Consider the following 21,176-nt stretch of genomic DNA (forward strand, 5'->3'; position numbering starts at 1 on the left):
ATTCTTTTTTTCCTTTTTTTTTGTCGGTCAATACTATTTCATTCTGTGAACACGAAATACTCGTTGCCTATTTTCACACCCTTAAAAATTTGCTGAAACTTCATAATCCCTTGGATTTACAGTACAAAAATATAACAAACGAAAACGTGCATGGAATATGTTAAAGGAAAAATTAACAAAGTTAAATCCATTGGAACTTTGCGTTAAATCATAAATGACTTATAGTGATTAGTTTACTCCAAGTATAATTTTTTTTTTGAAAGAACTTTAAGTACGAAAGTTACATACGCTTTGGCCTTTCAACGACAACCTAAGTTTATGCATTTTTCTCTTTCTCTCTAAGACCATTTCTAATAGTTCCTCTCATTTTTTCTTTTAAAATGAATTTAAATTTTACTCTAATAGTTTCACTCATTATATATTTATCATCTTATAAAACTTGCTTTGAAATGTTTATTAAGGTAACTTTTAAAAATCGGTGATACTTCATATTTATCGTTTAAAAAATTATATTATTATTTTGAATCGGACAATGAGTTGAACACGAGTAACGAATATTAAGACATCCACATTGGTGTAATTTCTCGCTAAGAGATTCAGTTGAGTTTATTTCTAATGCTGGTGGCTTTAACGTCTAGTTCTAGTCTAGTATGTAATAGCACGTGTTTCTGAATTGTGACTCTTGACTATTCAATGATCCATGACGTGAATTCCTACTTAAGATATGTGTAGATGGACACAAGATTTGCATAGTTATTTATGTCACAGATAACTTTCTAACATGCATACGGTAACCTATTGGTTAAGCTTTAAAAAAATTTACATCTAGAGGTTTGAATTCCAGATTATACATTTTTTTTCATATTGCATATTATAGTAAATCAATGTTTCAATTTCCAAAAAAATGATTAATTAAAAATTATACAGACTACGAAAAAATATTTAAAAGAGATCTTCAACATGATGCAAGTAAATTTTGCCAAACATGTGAATCTTCGTAAGTTAGTCCAAATGATACAGTTAAACATAAATTTTCGCAAGGTATATAATATTGTTTATTATTGAATCGTTTATGTAATGTATTTCATAATTATAATATCATAGTAAATCAGTTTTAAAAAAGAATAACTTTCAACATTGGCTCCTTTCCACTTGGCATTTGACGGGTTGTTCGCATGAGATCTGCTTGATTCCATTTTCCATCCAACTCGAACATAGTGATCACCATATAAAAACGTCTTTTTTGTTGCTATGATTGATGATACTATCTTTCTGCAGCACTTCATTACAATTTTTTTTTTGTAAAACGCACTTCGTTACAATTATAAACAAAATTTTACAATCAATTAAAAAAGTGTATAACGTGATTTGCTTTTTAGAAAGTGAAATCACCATCTGACGTTCTATGCTACTCCGAGCCTTCCTAGACAAGAGTGATTCATATTTCCTCTTTTTTTTTCTTGTTAGTTGCACATTACGAACGACTTGTCTACACTAAACTACAAGAGTTGGTAAAGTGGAGGTTTCTTTACGGATTTTAAACAACTATGTCCATAATACAATGTTGTAGAGTGTTTTCATTTTTATTTTTAGAGATTTATTATTTACAATGATGGATTTAGGTGTCGACCTTAATTTCGCATTTGGTCCAGGACCAACACTTGTTATTATTTTTAAAATTCATTAGCTCTGGATTAAGATTCATACATCTCTTCACATCTGAAACCATAATATGTTATATGATTTTCTCCTAAATATCATTAGATTCCACATTGTTTTTTAATATATTATGAAATACAGATATTCACATCATAAAAAAACTTATATTTCTTTTATGTAAAAATAAAATTTTAATTTGTTATATTTATGATTCAGTATCATCATCTCACTTGTTAATTCTTGTTGAAGCCTTATACAAAATTATTGTATGATTTATCTTTCCATATAGTTAATACCGTTAAAAAAAAGCGTTCTAAATTTATAAGACAAATTTGAAGTGATACGTGATTGCCATTTACTAACATTAAACTAACACAAAGTAAAACTTCTTTTAGCATGCTAGACTCAATCAGAGAACATGCAAGTTCTTTCGAGGTTAAATATATTTTCTGTAATTAACCATCAAACAACAAAGGGTGATTCTTTCTATGAACTCAGTCATCTCACAAAGTCTTATCTTCCTTCGGAGAACCAAGCAGATATTAGCCCAATCAAAATTCTAAATCTTGTTGAGTATATGCACTATGCATATATATTGGGTACGGACGAACAATAACTACCTGCAACTTCTAAGTTGGGCCTATACTTAGTAGATTGTAAATGTTACTAATCCATTAATCAAAATAAATGACAAAATAAAACTTGTTAAGTTGTACTACCTTTTAACTCTGTTCCTTGATCAGTCACATTAGACTGAGATTTATGCTACATATTTTACGCATGTGTGCCACCAAACCAACAACCTACGAATCACAAACTAACACGTGGGTGAAAAATAGAATCATTACTTAAAAACCCAATCCGATCTTTGTCCGAACACAGACCATCATCACTCATCTTCCCACAAAACACAAGTCCTCAAAATCCTATAGCTCAATGGAATCAGAGCCCTTAACCGTAACGACCGTACCGAACCAAGACAAGACCGAAACAGAGTCATCAGAGTTCGAGAAGAATCAAGAACGTTACCAAACACTAATCTCCACGTTCACACACGAGAAAGGGTGGAGACCTAAAGAGCCTTTCATCGAGTACGGTGGTCACTGGTGGGTACAGCCTCTCCTCGAAGGCTGCCTTCACGCGCAAGAGTTCTTCCAAGCTCGACCCGACGACATCTTCGTCTGTAGCTACCCAAAGACAGGCACCACTTGGCTCAAAGCCTTGACATTCGCCATCGTAAACCGATCTCGCTTCGACGATACCTCGAACCCTCTCCTCAAACGCAACCCTCACGAGTTCGTTCCTTACATCGAGATAGATTTCCCTTTCTTCCCTCAAGTCGATGTTCTTAAAGACAAAGGTAACACTCTGTTCTCAACTCACATCCCTTACGAGTCATTACCGGACTCAGTTGTGAAGTCACGTTGTAAGCTGGTTTACATCTGGAGAGACCCAAAGGACACTTTCATCTCCTTATGGACGTTTCTACACAAAGAGAGGTCAGAGCTTGGTCCTGTAAACAACCTCGAGGAGTCTTTTGATATGTTCTGTCGAGGTTTGTCTGGTTACGGTCCTTATCTTGATCATGTCTTGGGGTATTGGAAAGCTTACCAAGAGAATCCGGATAAGATTCTGTTTCTAAAGTACGAGTTCATGAGAGGTGATCCTTTGCCGTATGTGAAGAAGCTAGCTGAGTTTATGGGGTTTGGATTCACGGAAGAGGAAGAAGAGAAGGGTGTTGCTGAGAAAGTTGTGGATCTTTGCAGCTTCGAGACGTTGAAGAATCTTGAAGCTAACAAAGGGGAGAAAGAGAGGGAAGATCGTGCTGCTGTTTACGCGAATAGTGCTTATTTTAGGAAAGGTAAGGTTGGAGATTGGTCGAACTATCTGACTCCGGAGATGGCTGCTCGTATTGATGGGATCATGGAAGAGAAGTTCAAGGATACAGGTTTGCTTGAATATGGTCAATGACATGCTCTTGATCATTATGTGCTTGTTTGCAGCAGAGGTTTGCTCCTTTTGTCAGTTTGATTCTATTATGTAATAACAAGTTTTATATATTGGAAGAAATAATAATAATTCTTGATTCTGTTTCTATAAAAGGCAATGGCTTTGTAGCCATTCATCTTTGCTGGATATGTCTTTGATATTACTGAGTGAGCAACATTTAAATATTCTAGTGTTTCCTTTCTATAACTGAATTTTATTCAGGAGTGTATGCAAAGGAGAAATAGTGAATGATTCCATGTTCTTTGAAAATTATAGTAAAAGCTAATTCTAGTCGCACAAAAAAAAAAAAAAAGCTAATTCTGATACATTTTTTACTAAGAACTAATTTAATTACAACATTATATTGGGTTTGAACATGTTGAAAAACGTTAGAGAAAACACAAGCAACATCACTTTTGTTTATGAGCAAGCAACATCACAGGTTCAGGGCCATGCCTAATGAAACATTTGCCACATGCCCCCATTTCTATAGGTTCTTGTTTAGCAAAAGTTCAAATTCATTATACATATGAATTTACGAGAAAACACAAGTAACATCACTTCCTCCTATCCAATTATTTACGAGAAACAGTGTTTGTTTCATAAAACTAATAAAAGTAAAGTAGAAATTGTACTAATATATGACTGCGTGCATGAGAAATTGATTAAATACAAACTTATTATGTTTATTTATGGTATTCTTATTAATTCAAAGAAATCAGAGAGAAACAAGACGTAAAACTTACATACATTTATATGACTACAGACTGCGTGCATGAAGGACCATTAGTTGATCAACACACACATGTTTTAAATTTATTGCAAACAAAACGTAAAAATAAGTTGAAGAGGCTGAGAAAGCTTTATGTTTGGATAAGGATTCTCTCTTTCACTCTATATTTATTATGGATTCCATGTTGACTTGTCTTCTTGCGCACATCGTGTTCTCCTGCAAAGTATATACAATATACGATATAAATATCCTCATGCATGCATCCATGTAGGGTTTTTACTTGTTAACTTAATGAGGTGTGTAGATGTAAGTATAGGGAGAGTTATTACCGTGACAGAGAATTCTAATAGTGGTATGGAGGAGGAGGAGATTTGTAGAGGTAAAGATGGTGTGGGGGAAAGTAGTGGCGGACTGGAGGAGGAGGTGATTTATATACGTACTTTTTCTTTGGTGGTGGTGGGGAATGGTAAACTAGACGAGGAGAATAGTGCTTAACCGGAGGAGGAGGGGATTTGTATACGTAGTGCTTATTTGGTGGTGGTGGAGAGTGGTAAACCTGAGGAAGAGAGTAGTGCATAACCGGAGGAGGAGGAGATTTGTACATGTAGTGTTTCTTTGGTGGTGGTGGAGAGTGGTAAACCGGGGGAGTATAGTGTTTAACTGGTGGTGGTGGAGATTTGTAGACGTAGTGATTTTTAGGTGGGGGTGGAGAATGGTAAACTGAAGGGGGTGAGTAGTGCTTAACCGGAGGAGGAGGAGATTGGTATACGTAATATTTATTGGGTGGTGGTGAAGAGTAGTGCTTAACCGGTGGGGGTGGAGATTTGTACACGTAGTCTTTCCTGGGAGGTGGTGGAGAGCGGTAAACCAGAGGAGGAGAATAGTGTTTAAGCGGAGGAGGAGGAGATTTGTACACGTAGTGTTTCTGGAGAATGATAAACCAGTGGTGGAGAGTAGTGTTTAACTGGAGGAGGTGGAGATTTGTATTCGTAGTGTTTCTTAGGCGGTGGTGGAGAATGACAAACTGGAGGGGAAGAGTAGTGCTTAACCGGAGGAGGTGGAGATTTGTATTCGTAATGCTTAACAGGTGGTGGAGGAGAAGAATAGAAGTAGTTAGCAGTTGATTGATATACAGAGGTGAGAGGAGAGATTGTTAAAACAAGCAAACTTGCTGCAAAAGAGGCCACTGGAGACCCCATTGATTGTTTTGTTGCTCTAGTTTATGCTCTTAAGAGCATCCCCTTCACACCCTTTATATTACTGTTTCTGTTTTCACCTTTTTTCACTTTGGCACCTCATTGTAAATTAAGTAATGTAAAAAGGTACAAGCAGCTGTTTCAGCAAACAAATATAATATTATGGAGAAATAAAGTGATATTGATGATCTCTCCAACTCATTAGTATTATTGTTTAGCTGTCGATGATTGACATGTTCTCAATGTTGGAACAACGTATCGAATCTTATGATTTTCTTAATATAAAGTTAGATCTAATCTTTTTCGAAATCTCGAGACTTTTATTATGGTCCTTTACTCCTTTTGATCAATTCCTTTTGTGAAAATTTTACTTGAGAACAATTATACATTATCACAAAAAGCGTGTAAATAATGATGGTAGAACATTCAGAAAATTAGATGACCGGGTAGAGATTTGTGTTCCTATACATGTTTCACGTTTGTAGATCTTTGATCCAATATTAGTAGCCAAAACAAGCGAGACCACTTATTTCAAAACTATCGATCATGTATTCTACTTAACAAAGTTTTTTTTTTGAGAAAGTTTTTACTTAACAAAGTTATTAAATTGTCGCCTCCATTCTACTTTTACTTTTGGTTACATGCATCTTTTTTTGTTAAAGTACATTTGCATCTTTTCTGATATTTTCTATAGCTATTCCAACCATACTTCTGTTCATAGTTTCAGTTTCAACCCTTACAGCTACGCCTTTTTAGTTGAAGATGGTATTTTTAAATTCAGATCTTCAGAAGATCTATTGAATCTGAGGAATATCACGAGGATTCCTGTGGTATTATTGGATTGGTCTATTGGTAACCTTCATGTCAGCAAGTTGGAAGCCCAGCGCAAACATATGCGGTTGGAACAGTGTATGTTCCAACTCTGTCCGTACATCCGTAAATGTAAGAACGGGTTTGATGGGAATCCATCCATACCTTTCAAATGAGAACGGTTGCCAAGCTACTTCAGATTGTTTATTTTATTTTTTATGCTTTTGAGAGTTGATTTTTTTTTTCGGATACAGTTCTTGTTGGCACCTTGTGCTTTTTTTTCCAAAGAAGAGTTGAAAAATAAAATTATTCTGAGTATGAAATAACTGTTAAGAAACAGAGTCTTAATTCAAATGGTTGACCAAATGTCCACTAATTAATATTTTTTTTTTAAATTACCAAATGTTTCTCTATTCAATAATCATCTATAATATAATAAACTAGTTTAAAATCCTGTCTCGTGTGGAATGATCATTGTATCTATATTATTAAAACTGAAGTACCTTTTGGTACTGTTTGGAAACTTAGATAGTAGATTAAATGAAAGTAGTTTGGAAACAAGGATAACATATTAAATATATTTTTATTTACATATTTAGTCACTGTATTTCTTTCTCATTTACAGATTCTGTCGTTTGGAAACTTGGATAGCAGATTAAATGAAAATTGTTTGAAAACACAGATAACAGATTATATATTTCTTTTTATTTACAAATTTAGCCATTGCATTTCTTTCTTATTTAAAAATACGCCACTTCACTTAAAATCAAAAAATTAAATTAATTACAATGAATTGTTATTTCTTTTTGCCGAAAATAAAAACACAAATTGTAATATATAGTATATATTAATCTGCTACAATAAAATTTTCAAGAAAACCAAATATCATAAAATTAATAATAATTTATTAAAACCTATTGTCAAAAATTAAATAATTTTAAATAAAATAAACAAAAATAATCAATCGGTTAATATTTGAATATTACAATTACATCAAATTGCATCAAGTTATAAAATTATAAATATAATATTACGTGCAGATAAAAAATTATTATCAAACTTCTATATTATAATATAATATATTCTACTCTAAATATATTTTACAAAACATAAAAATATAAATGGACATTTTATAAAACAATGGTTTAATAAATTTACATTAAACGCAAGTTAAATCCAACATCCGCGCAGGAGCGCGGGTCAAGATCTAGTATAAAATTATTTTTATGTACTATTACTTATTTTATGTTTTTACATATTATAAACTAACTAAATAATAAATATATATTAAATAATTAAAAAATTGAAAAAAATAACTATAAATACTAATATACAACCCAAGTGTTTGTATACCGAATATTTGTCTCGCACAAGATGCGAATTTTAATATAGTAACTAATCCAAGCTTAATTTTTTAGGATAATAAAAATATAAAAAATATGTAGTATTGACAAATTTAAGATTTATATATTATCGTTATTTTTATATGTATTTATAATTTTGGATTGTCTATATAATCATCTATACATTTGGGCCATGAACAATTGTAATTGGAATTGTTGATCAAAACTTAAAATTTATTATGGGCCCCATTCTTAACCCTTTTCATTGTTTTAATGTTCGAGTGGAAAATGAGCCGTCAACACTTCTTGGTCTTGTTAAGTTGTAAACACTCGTTGATCTTGTTAAGTTGTATAACTAGCTTAAACACAAACACTGAAACACCTGTGTCAAGCTCAAAGTCTTCATTGATATTCTTGTAAAATTTTCACACTTGGAAAACCCTGAAAAAACACCTCAGCAATCCATCAACATGCTTGATAAACCTCAAACTTGTTAACCCAACAGAAGCTCCATAAGCGACACCGCTTATTAGCTGTCCTTTCACACAGTTTCAACATTAATTCTGTCAAAACCATAAGTCTGTTGCAGTGACTGAAACAACCACTTATCCCTCTGCAAAACCATATTCCCTTGCTAGTCATTGAGTTGCAAATCATGTCATGAAACACCACTCAAACCTGTAGCTTGAAACAACTGCAGAAAACAGAACACTATAATGTGTTATTGTGACAAATTACTGAGACGAAAGTTATACGTAACAAAAATATGACGTTTTAAATACGGTAATGTGACTAAATTTTCGTAAAAGCTAATTCTGGTACATTTGCACAATGAACTGCTTTAATCACAACACTATACTGAGTTTAAACAAGTTGAAAAAGGTCAGAGAAAACACAAGACCCAATTAACATAAACGCAATCCTCTACAGTAGTGAAAAAGTAACAATATCTTTCAATAAACTCAACAGATAATGGATTCCATACATCCAAGTGAACTAAACTAAAAGGAAATACAAACAATTGATTATCCGACACAAAAGGAAACCGCTTCCCTTTAGCTAAATGACATATGAAACAATGACATTCTAACAGACTCGGACGAGGTGATAGCCATATAACAAAAACATTAGTTATAAAAATATATAGTAATTATTTTTATTTTCACAGGATTAATAGAGCTTTTGTCATTAACTCATATATCTAGTTCTTACTACTTCTGTTTCATAATAATTGTTACTTTAGGTTTTTTTTATTTTGTTTCTAAATAAGTATCATTTTACAATTTCAATGTAATTTATACATTAAATCTATTTTTTACTCTTTTGAATAACAATAAACTTTTATTTAAATTATTCGCATTTAATTAATCATACATTAAATATGAATATATTATATAATTTTATTAATTTCTGTGAAATGTCAAAGTGACACTTATAATAAAACGGATGGAATACTTGTTAAATAAGATAATCAAACCACTCATCCAAAACTATAATGTCAATCTTTAAGCAAAAAAAAGAAAACTACAACTGTCAAATGTCAATCTTTAATAATTAACAATTGTCTACATTTTTGTTACTTAAGAAACCCTGTTTTCATGATTTCATCCTAAGTGAATGTTTTTCTTTATCCTAATTACCACAACGCTTTCATCATATGAAGTTATGAACTCGTATTTTTATAACTATATATACCCTTGATCTTTACCTAAGATTAGTAAAAGATGTCCTTGATATTTTCTTTTGCTATAAAAGGTCATTGATCTTTTCTTACAAAAATAGATGTGGCAGGCAAAAGTATTAATTTACATACATGCCATAGACCATGCCATGTCTTGAAATTAGGTTATGACATGAACATCGACAATAAGTGACCGAGAATGCGGCTGTGATTCACTACGATGCGAACATGAAACCGTGGCCAAAAAGTAAGTAAAAAAAACTTTACTCTCTGATAGATACTTGAACTGGAGCCGCTGTTATCTGCAAGATTGAATCACAGCTGAAAGTAGTTAGAGACTCTTTTCTTAATCAAGTAATTAGACGAAGATTTATGCTAGTGAAGACTGTAGAATGTAATTATACATAGAAAACAAAAGAAATAAAAGAGTTTAGCTACTTATTAAAGGCGTTGTGCCACTAAACCAACAACCTACGAATCAGAGACTAACACGTGGGTAGAAACAGCTTCATTAGTGGGCAACCACGTGACAGCTACGGATTCTAAACTGGCCTTTTTTTTCTTTTTGTATTACTGATAGCCTATGAGAAACTACCTATCAACATGTACTTATTTAACCCAACTCCTAGCTCTGTCCGAACACAAACTATATCACTCATCCCTCACAAAACACAACACAAGTCCTCAAAATCGTACAGCTCCTTTGCCTTTCTTTTTTTTCTGTCTCCAATGGAATCAGAACCCCTAACCGACACGACAGGAGGACCAAACCAGGACGAGACCAAGACCGAGTCATCAGAATTCGAGAAGAATCAAGAACGGTACAAAGCTCTAATCTCCACGTTTACTCACGAGAAAGGCTGGAGGCAGAAAGAAGCCTATATCGAGTACGGTGGTAGCTGGTGGACACAATTCGTTCTCGAAGGCTGCCTTCACGCGCAAGAATTCTTTAAAGCACGACCCAACCACTTCTTCGTCTGTAGCTACCCAAAGACAGGTACCACTTGGCTCAAAGCCTTAACTTTTGCAATCGTAAACCGATCTCGCTTCGACCATTCCTCGAGCCCTCTCCTCAGACGTACCCCTCACGAGCTTGTTCCTTACATTGAGTTCGACGTCTCTTCCTTCCCTCAAGTCGATGTTCTCAACGACAAAGGTAACAACAATCTGTTCTCAACTCACATCCCTCACGAGCTGTTACCGGTCTCGGTTGTGACGTCACGTTGTAAGCTGGTTTACATCTGGAGAGATCCAAAGGACACTTTCATCTCCCTATGGACATTCCTCAACAAAGCAAGGGCAGAACTCGGTCCTGTAAACAATCTCGAGGAGTCTTTTGATATGTTCTGTCGAGGTCTTTCTTGGTACGGTCCTTATCTTCATCATGTCTTGGGGTATTGGAAAGCTTACCAAGAGAATCCGGACAAGATCTTGTTCCTCAAGTACGAGTTTATGAGCGCTGATTCTTTGCCTTATGTGAAGAAGCTAGCTGAGTTTATGGGGTTTGGATTCACGGAAGAGGAAGAGGAGAAAGGTGTTGCTGAGAAAGTTGTGAAGCTTTGCAGCTTCGAGATGTTGAAGAATCTTGAAGTTAACAAAGGGGAGAAAGAGAGGGAAAATCGTGCTGCTCTTTATTCGAATAGCGCTTTTTTCAGGAAAGGTAAGGTTGGAGATTGGTCGAACTATCTGACTCCAGAGATGGCTGCTCGTATTGATGGTATAATGGATCAGAAATTCAAGGATACAGGTTTGCTTGAACATGGTCAATGACAGGTTCTTGATCTTTATGCTCCATTTGTCAGTTCGATTCTATAATGTAATAAATATTGATTCTGTTTTATTCAAATGGTGTTGTTTCTATAAAAGGAATTGTCTTTGTAACCAAAGATCTTTCTCTTGTTATAAATAAGATGATACAGAGTACATTCAATACATAACCAAATAGAGAAACAGAGTATCCTCTGTTCGTAACAGAGTATCCTCTGTTCCAAAAGCATCCTCTGTTTTGTACTTAATAACAAAAGAGATCAAAGACATGACACTTCACTGATCATGTTGAAGCAAGCCAGTATCTTTGAACGTCTCTTCCACTAACCCATCGATACGACCAGCCATCTCCGGAGTCAGATAATTCGCCCAATCTCCAACCTTTCCTTTCCTAAAATACGCGCTATTCGCATAAACCGCAGGACGGTCCTCCCTCTCCTTATCTCCTTTGTTAGCTTCAAGATTCTTCAACGTCTCAAAACTACAAAGCTTCACTACATTCTCAGCAACACCATTCTCCTCTTCCTCATCACTAAACCCATAACCCATGAACTCAGCCAACCTCTTCACAAAGGGCAAAGGATCAGCTCTCATCGTCTCGTACCTCAGGAAGAGAATCCTCTCCGGATTCTCTTTGTAAGCCTTCCAGTAACCCAACACATGATCCAGATAAGGACCGTACACAGACAAGCCTTTACAGAACATATCAAAAGCCTCTTCGAGACTCGCTAGCTGCTGACCCTCTTGAGACTTCTCCTTGTGGAGGAAAGTCCACATGGAGATGAATGTGTCCTTTGGGTCTCTCCAAATGTAAACCATCTTGCAACCGGAGTTCATTATAGACTCCGGTAACGACCCGTTGGGTATATGGGTGGAGTAAAGCTGGTTCTTGCCGTCTTGAAGGACGTCCACGGTCGGGTAGAACGCGAAGTCTATCTCGACGTAAGGCACGAACTCGTGAGGGTTACGTTTGAGGAGCGGGTTCGTTGCGTCGTCGAAACGTGAACGGTTTACGATGGCGTAAGTTAAGGCTTTGAGCCAGGTTGTGCCGGTTTTGGGGTAGCTGCAGACGAGGAAGTCGGTGGGTCGTGCTTGGAAATGGTCTTTGGCGTGGAGGAGGCCTTCGAGGAGACATTCTTGCCACCAGTGTCCGTTGTATTGGGTTAGGATCTCGTTTGGTCTCCATCCTTTGCTCTTTGGGAGGGCGGAGATGAAGTCTTGGTACTTCTTTTGGGTTTTCTCGAACTCTGAGAGCTTGAGTTGGGATCCGTTTTGGGTCGTGTTGGGTTCCATTGGGGATGATGTTGAGTGATGGAGTCAGAGGATGTTTCGGGAAGCTCTTGTGGAGTTGTGGAGGATGATGATGTAAGAAGAAGATGGACGGTTCTATAAATAGAAGGAAAGATTTGGGATTTTTGCAAAATTGACCTACAACTTAAAGTCAAACACAAAACTAACCTCCCTTTTTCTTGAAAATTGGTTTTGCCCTATTCACCCCACAAGTTCATATAATTTACGAAAATGCCATCAATTTTTTTTTTCTTTTTTTTTTCGAAAATGACATTTTTACTCTCTCACCCTCATCATCTTCAAGTAATTACAAGATTGCCATTGTCATCAATACCACAACCACCATGAACAACCAATTTGAAGCTCTTAATGCTCCCAAAATCGATTTACCCTTCTTCTTTTTCCATTCTTGTGAACTAAACACAACATATCTCTCAATTTCTCTCCACAATGAGCTAAAAAAACCCAAGATTTTGATTCTAAATTTTTTATGGTTCATAGAGTCATAGAAGCTAACAATTATGGGTGGGTGACTTTCGTTTGTGATTCTGTGTGCTTGGAGAAGCCTTATGTATGCTAAGGAACTTATCTCACCAATTTAAGGTATGACATCGAGTTTTTTTCCAGATCTGTTCGTCAGACGACTTACTTGGGAAGTCGTCTGGCTGTAGACGACTTACCTTTCAGTCGTCTGGCTGTAGACGACTTACCTGGAAGTCGTCTGGTCAACGCAGAGGTTATTTTTACAATTGACTTTGAAATCTGTAACCTGAGACGACTGAAAGTTAAGTCGTCTACTATTGTTTGGATTCAAAAAAAATTCCAAAGAACCTAGACGACTTACATTTCAGTCGTCATAGGTTAGTTTTGCATTTGACTGGATAATTTCAGAAGTTTGACTTCCCCAGACGACTTACATTTCAGTTGTCTGGCGAAAATTAAAATAATAATATTTTTTTAAAAGTAGACGACTTAAAGTTAAGTCGTCATAGGTTAGTTTTGCAATTGAAAAAAAAAACTTCAAGATTTAATTATACACAGACGACTTATAATTCAGTCGTCCACCAGACGACTTAATTGTAAGTCGTCCAGGACTTTTTTCCGAGATTCTGGTCAAACCTCGTAAATCCTAGACGACTTACATTTCAGTCGTCTCGTGGACGACTGAATTATAAGTCGTCTGTATATAATTAAATCTTGAAGTTTTTTTTTTCAATTGCAAAACTAACCTACGACGACTTAACTTTAAGTCGTCTACTTTTAAAAAAATATTATTATTTTAATTTTCACTAGACGACTGAAATGTAAGTCGTCCAAAAAGTCAAACTTCTGAAATAATCCAGTCAAATGCAAAACTAACCTCTGACGACTGAAATGTAAGTCGTCTAGCTTTTTTGGAGTTTTTTTTTTAACCAAACAATAGTAGACGACTTAACTTTCAGTCGTCCGAAATAACAGATTTCAAAGTCAATTGCAAAAATAACCTCTGCGTTGACCAGACGACATATAGTTTAGTCGTCTAGACAACTTAGATTGAAGTCGTCCGCGTCTTCTCCACTAGTTTTTAAGTCTTCTACGTTAGTTTTTGAATAACTTGTATTTTTAAGAATGATAAGTAACTTCAAGATATGTAAAACTCATATTTACAAAATATGTTCTCTCCCTTAGTTTTACTAAATTTGACTAAGTTTTTCAATGCAAACTTATAAAAAATATGATATGCTTTGACTAGTTACTATTGTTTGTTTCCATCTCTTACCAACATTCTTGTTTATTATGATGAGAAAAAGGCCATTGGAGTTTATTATTGCATATGAGAGATCCAAAGATAAGAAAAAGGCTACTGAAGTCTATTATTTCATTGATTTGTAAATGTGTAAACACATTGTTAGCACATTTAATACATCTTGGAAAATATTATTACTGATTTTACAAAAAATTCACAACTAAAAGAGTATACATGCAATTCACAACTTGAGTAGATGAGTAGACAAGACCAGACAACTTGAGTAGATGAGTAGACAAGACCAGACAACTTTTAAGAAGTCCAGATGACTTCTAAGAAGTCCAGACGACTTCCAGGAAGTTCAGACGACTTTTAGGAAGTCCAGACGACTTCCAGACGACTTTACAGGAAGTCCAGACGACTTTACAGGAAGTCCAGACGACTTTACAGGAAGTCCAGACGACTTCCAGACGACTTTACAGGAAGTCCAGACGACTTTACAGGAAGTCCAGACGACTTCCAGACGACTTCCAGATGACTTTACAGGAAGTCCAGACGACTTTTAGGAAGTCCAGACGACTTCCAGACGACTTCCAGACGACTAACAAGTAAGTCGTCCCAAAAGTCTTCCAGATCTGAAAAACCTGCATATTAAATCCAGATCTGAAAAACCTGCATATTCAAAAACGTTCAAATGGCTTAAAAACAGAAAAAATGAATGGAAGATTAGATAAATCTACCTTTATAGAACACACAAAAATACATATCTAAAAATAATAGATCTACCTTTAAATTAGTGGAAGATGAGTACCATCTAATTAAAAACCTGCAAAAAAAAATAGATTAGTAACAAAGACATGAGACAAAATTGAAAAATTCATATAAAGTTTGGTGTTTTCAAGTCAAAGAGATTAAAGTGGGTTTGGAGAGTTTTAGTTTGGGAAAAAAGTAAGAACTTTATACAACAAGAAGTTACCAAATGAAGAAAAATCAGACATAAGAACTTACCAAAACGCTCAGAAAAATCCAGACGACTTCCTAGAAGTCCAGACGACTTCCTGGAAGTCTAGACGACTTCCTGGAAGTCCAGACGACTTCCTGGAAGTCCAGACGACTTCCTGGAAGTCCAGACGACTTCCAAGAAGTCCAGACGACTTCCAGACGACTTCCAGACGACTTCCAGACGACTTCCAGACGACTAACACGTAAGTCGTCCCAGAAGTCTTCCAGATCTGAAAAACCTGCACATCAAATCCAGATCTGAAAAACCTGCATATCCAAAAACGTTCAAATGACTTAAAAATAGAAAAAATGAGTGGAAGATTAGATAAATCTACATTTATAGAACACACAAAAATACATATCTAAAATTAATAGATCTACCTCTAAATTAGTGGAAGATGAGTACCACTTGATTAAAAACCTGTAAAAGAGATAGATTAGTAAGAAATACATGAGACAAAACTGAAAAATTCATATAAAGTTTGGTGTTTTCAAGTCAAAGAGATTAGAGAGAGGTTGGAGAGTTTTAGAATGATGAACATTACATTTTTGTTGCAGCCATTTGAGAGGAGGAGAGAGAATGTGTAAATTTTTCTTTATATAGGGAGGCAAAAAATCTAATTAGGTTAAATATTTTTGACTCAGACGACTTCCTGGACGACTTACATTTCAGTCGTCTGGTGAAGAAATTAAAACAGACGACTTACATGTAAGTCGTCCAGAAGAGTTTAATATTTTTAGCGGGAAATTAAATATTTTTAGTGGGAAACTAAAATAGAAGACTTTCCAGACGACTTACAAGTAAATCGTCTGGACGACTTACAAGTAAGTCGTCTGGACGACTGAAATATACGTCGTCCGGGTAAATTATTCAACAGACGACTGAAATATAAGTCGTCCACACCCTAAACATAACCCCTAAACTTAATTATCTAATTAAACACTTCATAAAACCAAATCAAACTTGAAAAGTGTTTACTATACACAGAAATAAACACATATAAGTGAAAACTAATTTCTGAAAAAAACATTTTAGTTTTCCAAAATCTAACCCTAACAATCCATACAATACTACAACATATGTTTGCCAAACTCCTAAACCAAAGTATTTCATGATTCACTACTTCCACTCATCTATCTTCAAAACAAATCAATTTTATCATATCTTAATTTATATCACTTAAAACTGTTTATAATTACTTGATTTTTATTTTTCACGCATCAAAATATTTTTTACAAGATTTATAAATTATTTTTAAAATAAGCTGGTACCAGACGACTGAAACTTCAGTCGTCTAGACGACTTCCAACAATTCAGACGACTCAGACGATTTACTGGGGCTATATTCGTAAAAATGGCTTCTGTTTTTTTGTTTGGTCACAAGGGGCTGAGCTGTAATTTCACTAGGCTTTTAGGTTAGTTTTGCATTTGATTCAAGTTTGGGTATAGGTTTGGGATTAAAATCAAGTTGTGGGTTAGTTTTGGCAAAAACCCCGAAAGATTTTAGGTAGGTGATGATGTCTCGCATCATTTGAATAGAAACGATTAATAAACCAAATAATTATATTGAGGTTATAAAATTTAAAAATTCGTCTTGCGTCGGTAAAATTCAAAACTTTGATTTTGAATTTTTTTTTTTTTTGTATTTATAATTTTACATAATTAAGGTTCTCGCTTTGATAGGTTAGACTTAGATAAATAAATACAAATGTAAAGCACATTGAATACTAATTTTGTGAGGAGGAGGAGGAGGAGGAGGAGAAGTGGTTGTTGTTGAGACTAAAAAGTCACGTTTTAGAAATGTACGTTTGCAGGTAGAGGTTTAGTTGGTCTCATTCGTTAATTGAGTTCGGTCCACGTTTATCTCTAGGCTGGTGCTGAATTTTCTATGCAGCTTCCAAACAAACCCGTACACTTTATTTTCTGATGAAAGAACATTTTTTTCATTGAATTTTTGCAGTTCTATTAAGGCCATATTGCCTATATATCCATCATCAAATCCAACATATCATTTGTGAGTTCGACATTTTTCCTCTACAAAGAAGGTTTTCCTCCTATGTAGACTTCAATTTATCTTAATCAAGTAATAAATCATCCTTGTAATTTAATTTCTTTTTGTTTAGCAGGAGGTCTTTGAACTTGTCTACTCAGGCTAACCTAAAGGATAACATGATTAATTGGTCTTTTTCCTACTACCAATAGAACTTGAACCTGAAGCTATATACACTGTATTTGTTAACTCCTAGTTGTAACATAAGTACATGACTTGTTAGCAAACAAAAACCACAACAATAAGCCAAACTATCAAAAGACTGATGAAAAATAGATGCAACCTATATAGAGAATAGCATAAAACATTTCAAAATTAGTTTTTGTTCCAAACCTAGTAAACCAAATCTGAAACTCCAAACTAATGTAACTTTATGTGAAAAGTTCTTTTTTTTTACTAAATAAACTTCAAACAAAACTAACAAACCTTGATTAGGTTATCCTTTTCCAAATTATGGTTTAGATTTCCTCAACAAGACATTTTAATGTTGAATTTGATTCAAATACTAAAAATTGTAAAACTAAAGTATATATTTCCGAGTAAAATGTAACAAGTCTACGTAGATGAACATTTTGATATTAATTGCATGAGAAAATATTACAACATATTTGGTCAATAAAACTTGATAGAAGGAGAAAATATAATAATTTGAAACAAACTTTCTTATTGGAATTCTGATACTTAAACACGGTAGAAACTTTTTAGACTAATTTATTTAGATGTAGCTAGTGACAGAAAAAAGGACAGTAATTAGATATCTCCCACGGTAAATCAAACAAAACCGAGAGAGAGATAGAAAATGGCATAGTTTGATAGCCAACAAAACACATATTAAACCCTAGGGATTGCCTTACAAACAAGAGAGTTCTTCATCTCTAGTGAGAGCTTCAAAGTCTCACTCAAATCTACTTCACCACAGGGAACCCACTTGAAGCTACCTAGCAACTGAGCCAGCCATAACTCCACAGTAGCTATACCCATAGACTTACCAGGACAAACCCTACGCCCAGCACCAAAGGGAGCAAGCCTCAAATCAGATCCCATTATGGGAAAATTATCACCTTCTTGTGCACCAAGAAACCTCTCTGGCTTATACTCATGAGCCTCCGGCCAGACCTTTTCATCATGGGTTATAGCCCACATGTTAACCATGGCAGTGGTCCCAGCGGGGATAAAGTGGGTCCCAATTTGAGTGTCGTGAATAGAGAGACGAGCCCATGAGAGGAGAGGACCAGGTGGGTGCATCCTTAGGGTCTCCTTGACGATGGCACGGATGTATGGAAGCTTGGAGAGGTCTGAGTCTGAGACTTCACGTCCCGTTTCACCCTCAATAGCATCTATCTCGGCCTGCGCCTTTGCTTGAATGTCAGGGTGAAGAATCATCCTCGCAAGGATCCATTCCAGTAAAATTGTCACGGTGTCCGTTCCCCTAAAAATCATTTCCTATATCGAAAAACCAATGTTTAGGTTTTGCTACTTACTCGACCAATCCATATATTTATCTAAGAAAACTCTAAATATTATTATTTTATTAAACTAAAAGACTTAATTAATTTATATAGTTTACACACACTTGTTCTTACCCAAAGGACGGCAATCATGTCAGAGTCTGAAAGTTTGATGTTGCCTTGCATGCCAAGTAAGACATCAACAAAGTCATCATCATTAGTGCCCTCTTCTTCTTTATTATCACGAAGAGACCTCTTTGATTTGTGCTCCTCGATTATATTTCCGACAAACACATTCACCTTACCAACCAAGCTACGGCATCTTCTCCTTACGCCTTGTAAATCTAACCACCTCAGTCCCGGGAAATGATCACTCCAGTTGAATATTCCAAGAAGCTCATAGCCTTCGGACACCAAATGCTCCAACTTCGAGTTAACGATACTACCATCGTTGAAGTCATATGTTTTACCAAAAACGCTAGACATCACGTTGTTGAGTGATCCAAAATGCAAGATTCTTTTGATATGCACCTCTCCATAACTTGCCATCGCATTCTTGATCTCTTCCACCATAGTTTCCCCGATTTTTCGACGTGATTCTCCGAAAGAGGAGATCCTCTTAGGGCTAAAGAGATGAGTAGAAGAGATTCTCCTCAGCTCTCTCCAGTAATCACCAAAGGGAGCAAACCCCATAGCTCTATGAAAAAGCAGCTCGTAAGCCGACTCTTTCACAGGCCGGTCCGCAAATGCAGAGCTGTTTAAGATCTCTTTAGCCGTCCCCGGTTCGCTAGTTATCACAAACCGGGTAGACCCGACGGAGAACGCCATGAGGGCTTTGGCTTTGCAAGAGTTAGCGATATTGGCGAGGATTCTGTGTGTCAAGGCGTTGTTAACGAAGGCTAAGAGGAGGCCAATGATGGGGAGACCAGACGGGCCAGGAATGGCGGGTAGGGTTTTGGATTCTGGTCTGGTGTGGGAACGAGCTTTGTAGAGTGCCCAAGCAAAGCCACCTGGAGTCAACCAGAAAACGAAAAGGGAGATGAAGAGGAGAATGCTGAGACAAAGGTCGAGACTTAGAAATGGATAAGCGAAGGAAAGACTCGTATCAATAGCCATTTTGTAGAAGATATTAGGGTTTTTTAGATAGTGAGCTGAAGAGAAGAAACAGTGATGATGATGATAATGGGGATAGTGAGATGTTTCTTATATAGTGGAGGAATTTAACTACGGTTAGATGAGGTGATAAGTAGAATTTAATTAATTAACAATCAGTCCTAATGCAGTCTAACCATGGTTAATACTCTTTAGAAAGATATAACTCGCACCGCTTAAATTATTTTTCAAATCTGATGGATTTGCCCTTTTTGTATCATGCATGGTATGTTTATACATTCTTTTTGCTAAATTGTAAATATCATTGAGAATAATGAAGGTACGGTTACATTTTTTTGTATCATGCGTATGTTTTTTTTTTTTTTTTGGTCTAAATGTTAAATTTTATACCAAGTTTTTCTTTTTGACAGAAGTTACAAGGATAGACTAGTAGCAGATTAATTGAAAACAACAACTAAACACAGTAGAAAGGGAAGAAATAGCAACTCAATGACCCGGAAGACCATAAACAATTTACCCTAGCTAACTGGATAGAGAAGAGGCCAGAGCCGGACCATGAGACCAGCATTGCCAAATGGAGAGAGTATCTTTGATTTACCATGAGACCACGCTCGGTAATTTTGCCCTCCCCGAAAACGCTGCTCCAATTGATTGATACCGTCTACACACGCAGCTTTGCAAAACCTCAAGCCCGCTGTGAACCGTACCAACAACCACCACCGGTGGTATGAGTACATAATCCACAGAAACTACAGGCCCCATCCAGCACCCAAAAGCCATGACGCGCCTTCTGGATAGTCATCACACGATCACATAGTCACATTTATTTGATCGACTTCAGAAGTAATGCGATCCAAGCAGAAAGCGGGTTGTAATCACCACCAAACCCTCGACCTGAAGCCTCTAAACCTGCATAGAGAGGAAATGCCGCACCACTACACAAGAACAAATGAACCTCTGTAGAGCTGGGATGTGCGCATAACCAAGCGTGCCACTGTAGCGACCAATGACAGTAACCGAGGATCGCCACACACTTGAAGTCCTCGAGAACCGAAGAGCAACACTCTAGATTGTTCGAGTCCATCTCCGGTGCCAAACAGAGACAAACAATTTATGAAACACAAGGCAAGCTCCATTAAGAAAGCCGGAGCCTTCACTCGGAGACACAGACAAGAGCCGTGCAAAGGAGTTTCGAAATGAGGAAGCACCGTGAGCAGTCATCCAGGAGCCATAGACGACACCTTTCACAACTACTCACCGAACTTACACGAGCCATACCTGAGCCAAGTACCATCAACCGCCTGCATACATGACTGGAGACTCGCCACCGTGGTAGCAGAACACGCCGGCGCACACCAGACCACGACG

At 36.0% G+C, this 21,176-nt stretch overlaps 5 protein-coding genes across 5 annotated transcripts; 2 read left to right on the forward strand and 3 right to left on the reverse strand.

Moving 5' to 3' along the window:
- Window positions 1-2,519: 2,519 nt before the first annotated feature.
- LOC103831882 (cytosolic sulfotransferase 18) lies at window positions 2,520-3,833 on the forward strand. Its single transcript, XM_009107817.2, has one exon. The coding sequence runs from the start codon at window positions 2,596-2,598 to the stop codon at window positions 3,628-3,630; it is 1,035 nt and encodes a 344-aa protein (XP_009106065.1). The 5' UTR covers window positions 2,520-2,595; the 3' UTR covers window positions 3,631-3,833.
- On the reverse strand, window positions 3,588-7,272 carry LOC103831883 (extensin-3). Its single transcript, XM_009107818.3, has 3 exons — window positions 5,321-7,272; window positions 4,711-5,244; window positions 3,588-4,597 (listed from the first exon to the last, which is right to left on the reverse strand). Exons 1-2 carry the CDS (start codon window positions 5,578-5,580, stop codon window positions 4,725-4,727), a joined length of 780 nt encoding a protein of 259 aa, XP_009106066.1. The 5' UTR covers window positions 5,581-7,272; the 3' UTR covers window positions 3,588-4,597; window positions 4,711-4,724.
- Window positions 7,273-7,650: 378 nt separating this feature from the next.
- Window positions 7,651-11,341, forward strand: LOC103831885 (cytosolic sulfotransferase 18). Its single transcript, XM_009107820.3, has one exon. It carries the CDS (start codon window positions 10,015-10,017, stop codon window positions 11,179-11,181), a length of 1,167 nt encoding a protein of 388 aa, XP_009106068.2. The 5' UTR covers window positions 7,651-10,014; the 3' UTR covers window positions 11,182-11,341.
- On the reverse strand, window positions 11,229-12,683 carry LOC103831884 (cytosolic sulfotransferase 16). The gene has a single exon (XM_009107819.3). It carries the CDS (start codon window positions 12,469-12,471, stop codon window positions 11,455-11,457), a length of 1,017 nt encoding a protein of 338 aa, XP_009106067.1. The 5' UTR covers window positions 12,472-12,683; the 3' UTR covers window positions 11,229-11,454.
- Window positions 12,684-16,825: 4,142 nt separating this feature from the next.
- On the reverse strand, window positions 16,826-20,545 carry LOC103832266 (cytochrome P450 78A5). The gene is made up of 2 exons (XM_009108240.3): window positions 18,831-20,545; window positions 16,826-18,690 (listed from the first exon to the last, which is right to left on the reverse strand). The coding sequence occupies exons 1-2, from the start codon at window positions 19,809-19,811 to the stop codon at window positions 18,079-18,081; spliced, it is 1,593 nt and encodes a 530-aa protein (XP_009106488.1). The 5' UTR covers window positions 19,812-20,545; the 3' UTR covers window positions 16,826-18,078.
- Window positions 20,546-21,176: the final 631 nt, after the last annotated feature.

This window comes from Brassica rapa, chromosome A07 (assembly GCF_000309985.2).
Source record: "Brassica rapa cultivar Chiifu-401-42 chromosome A07, CAAS_Brap_v3.01, whole genome shotgun sequence".
Taxonomy (NCBI): Eukaryota; Viridiplantae; Streptophyta; class Magnoliopsida; order Brassicales; family Brassicaceae; genus Brassica; species Brassica rapa.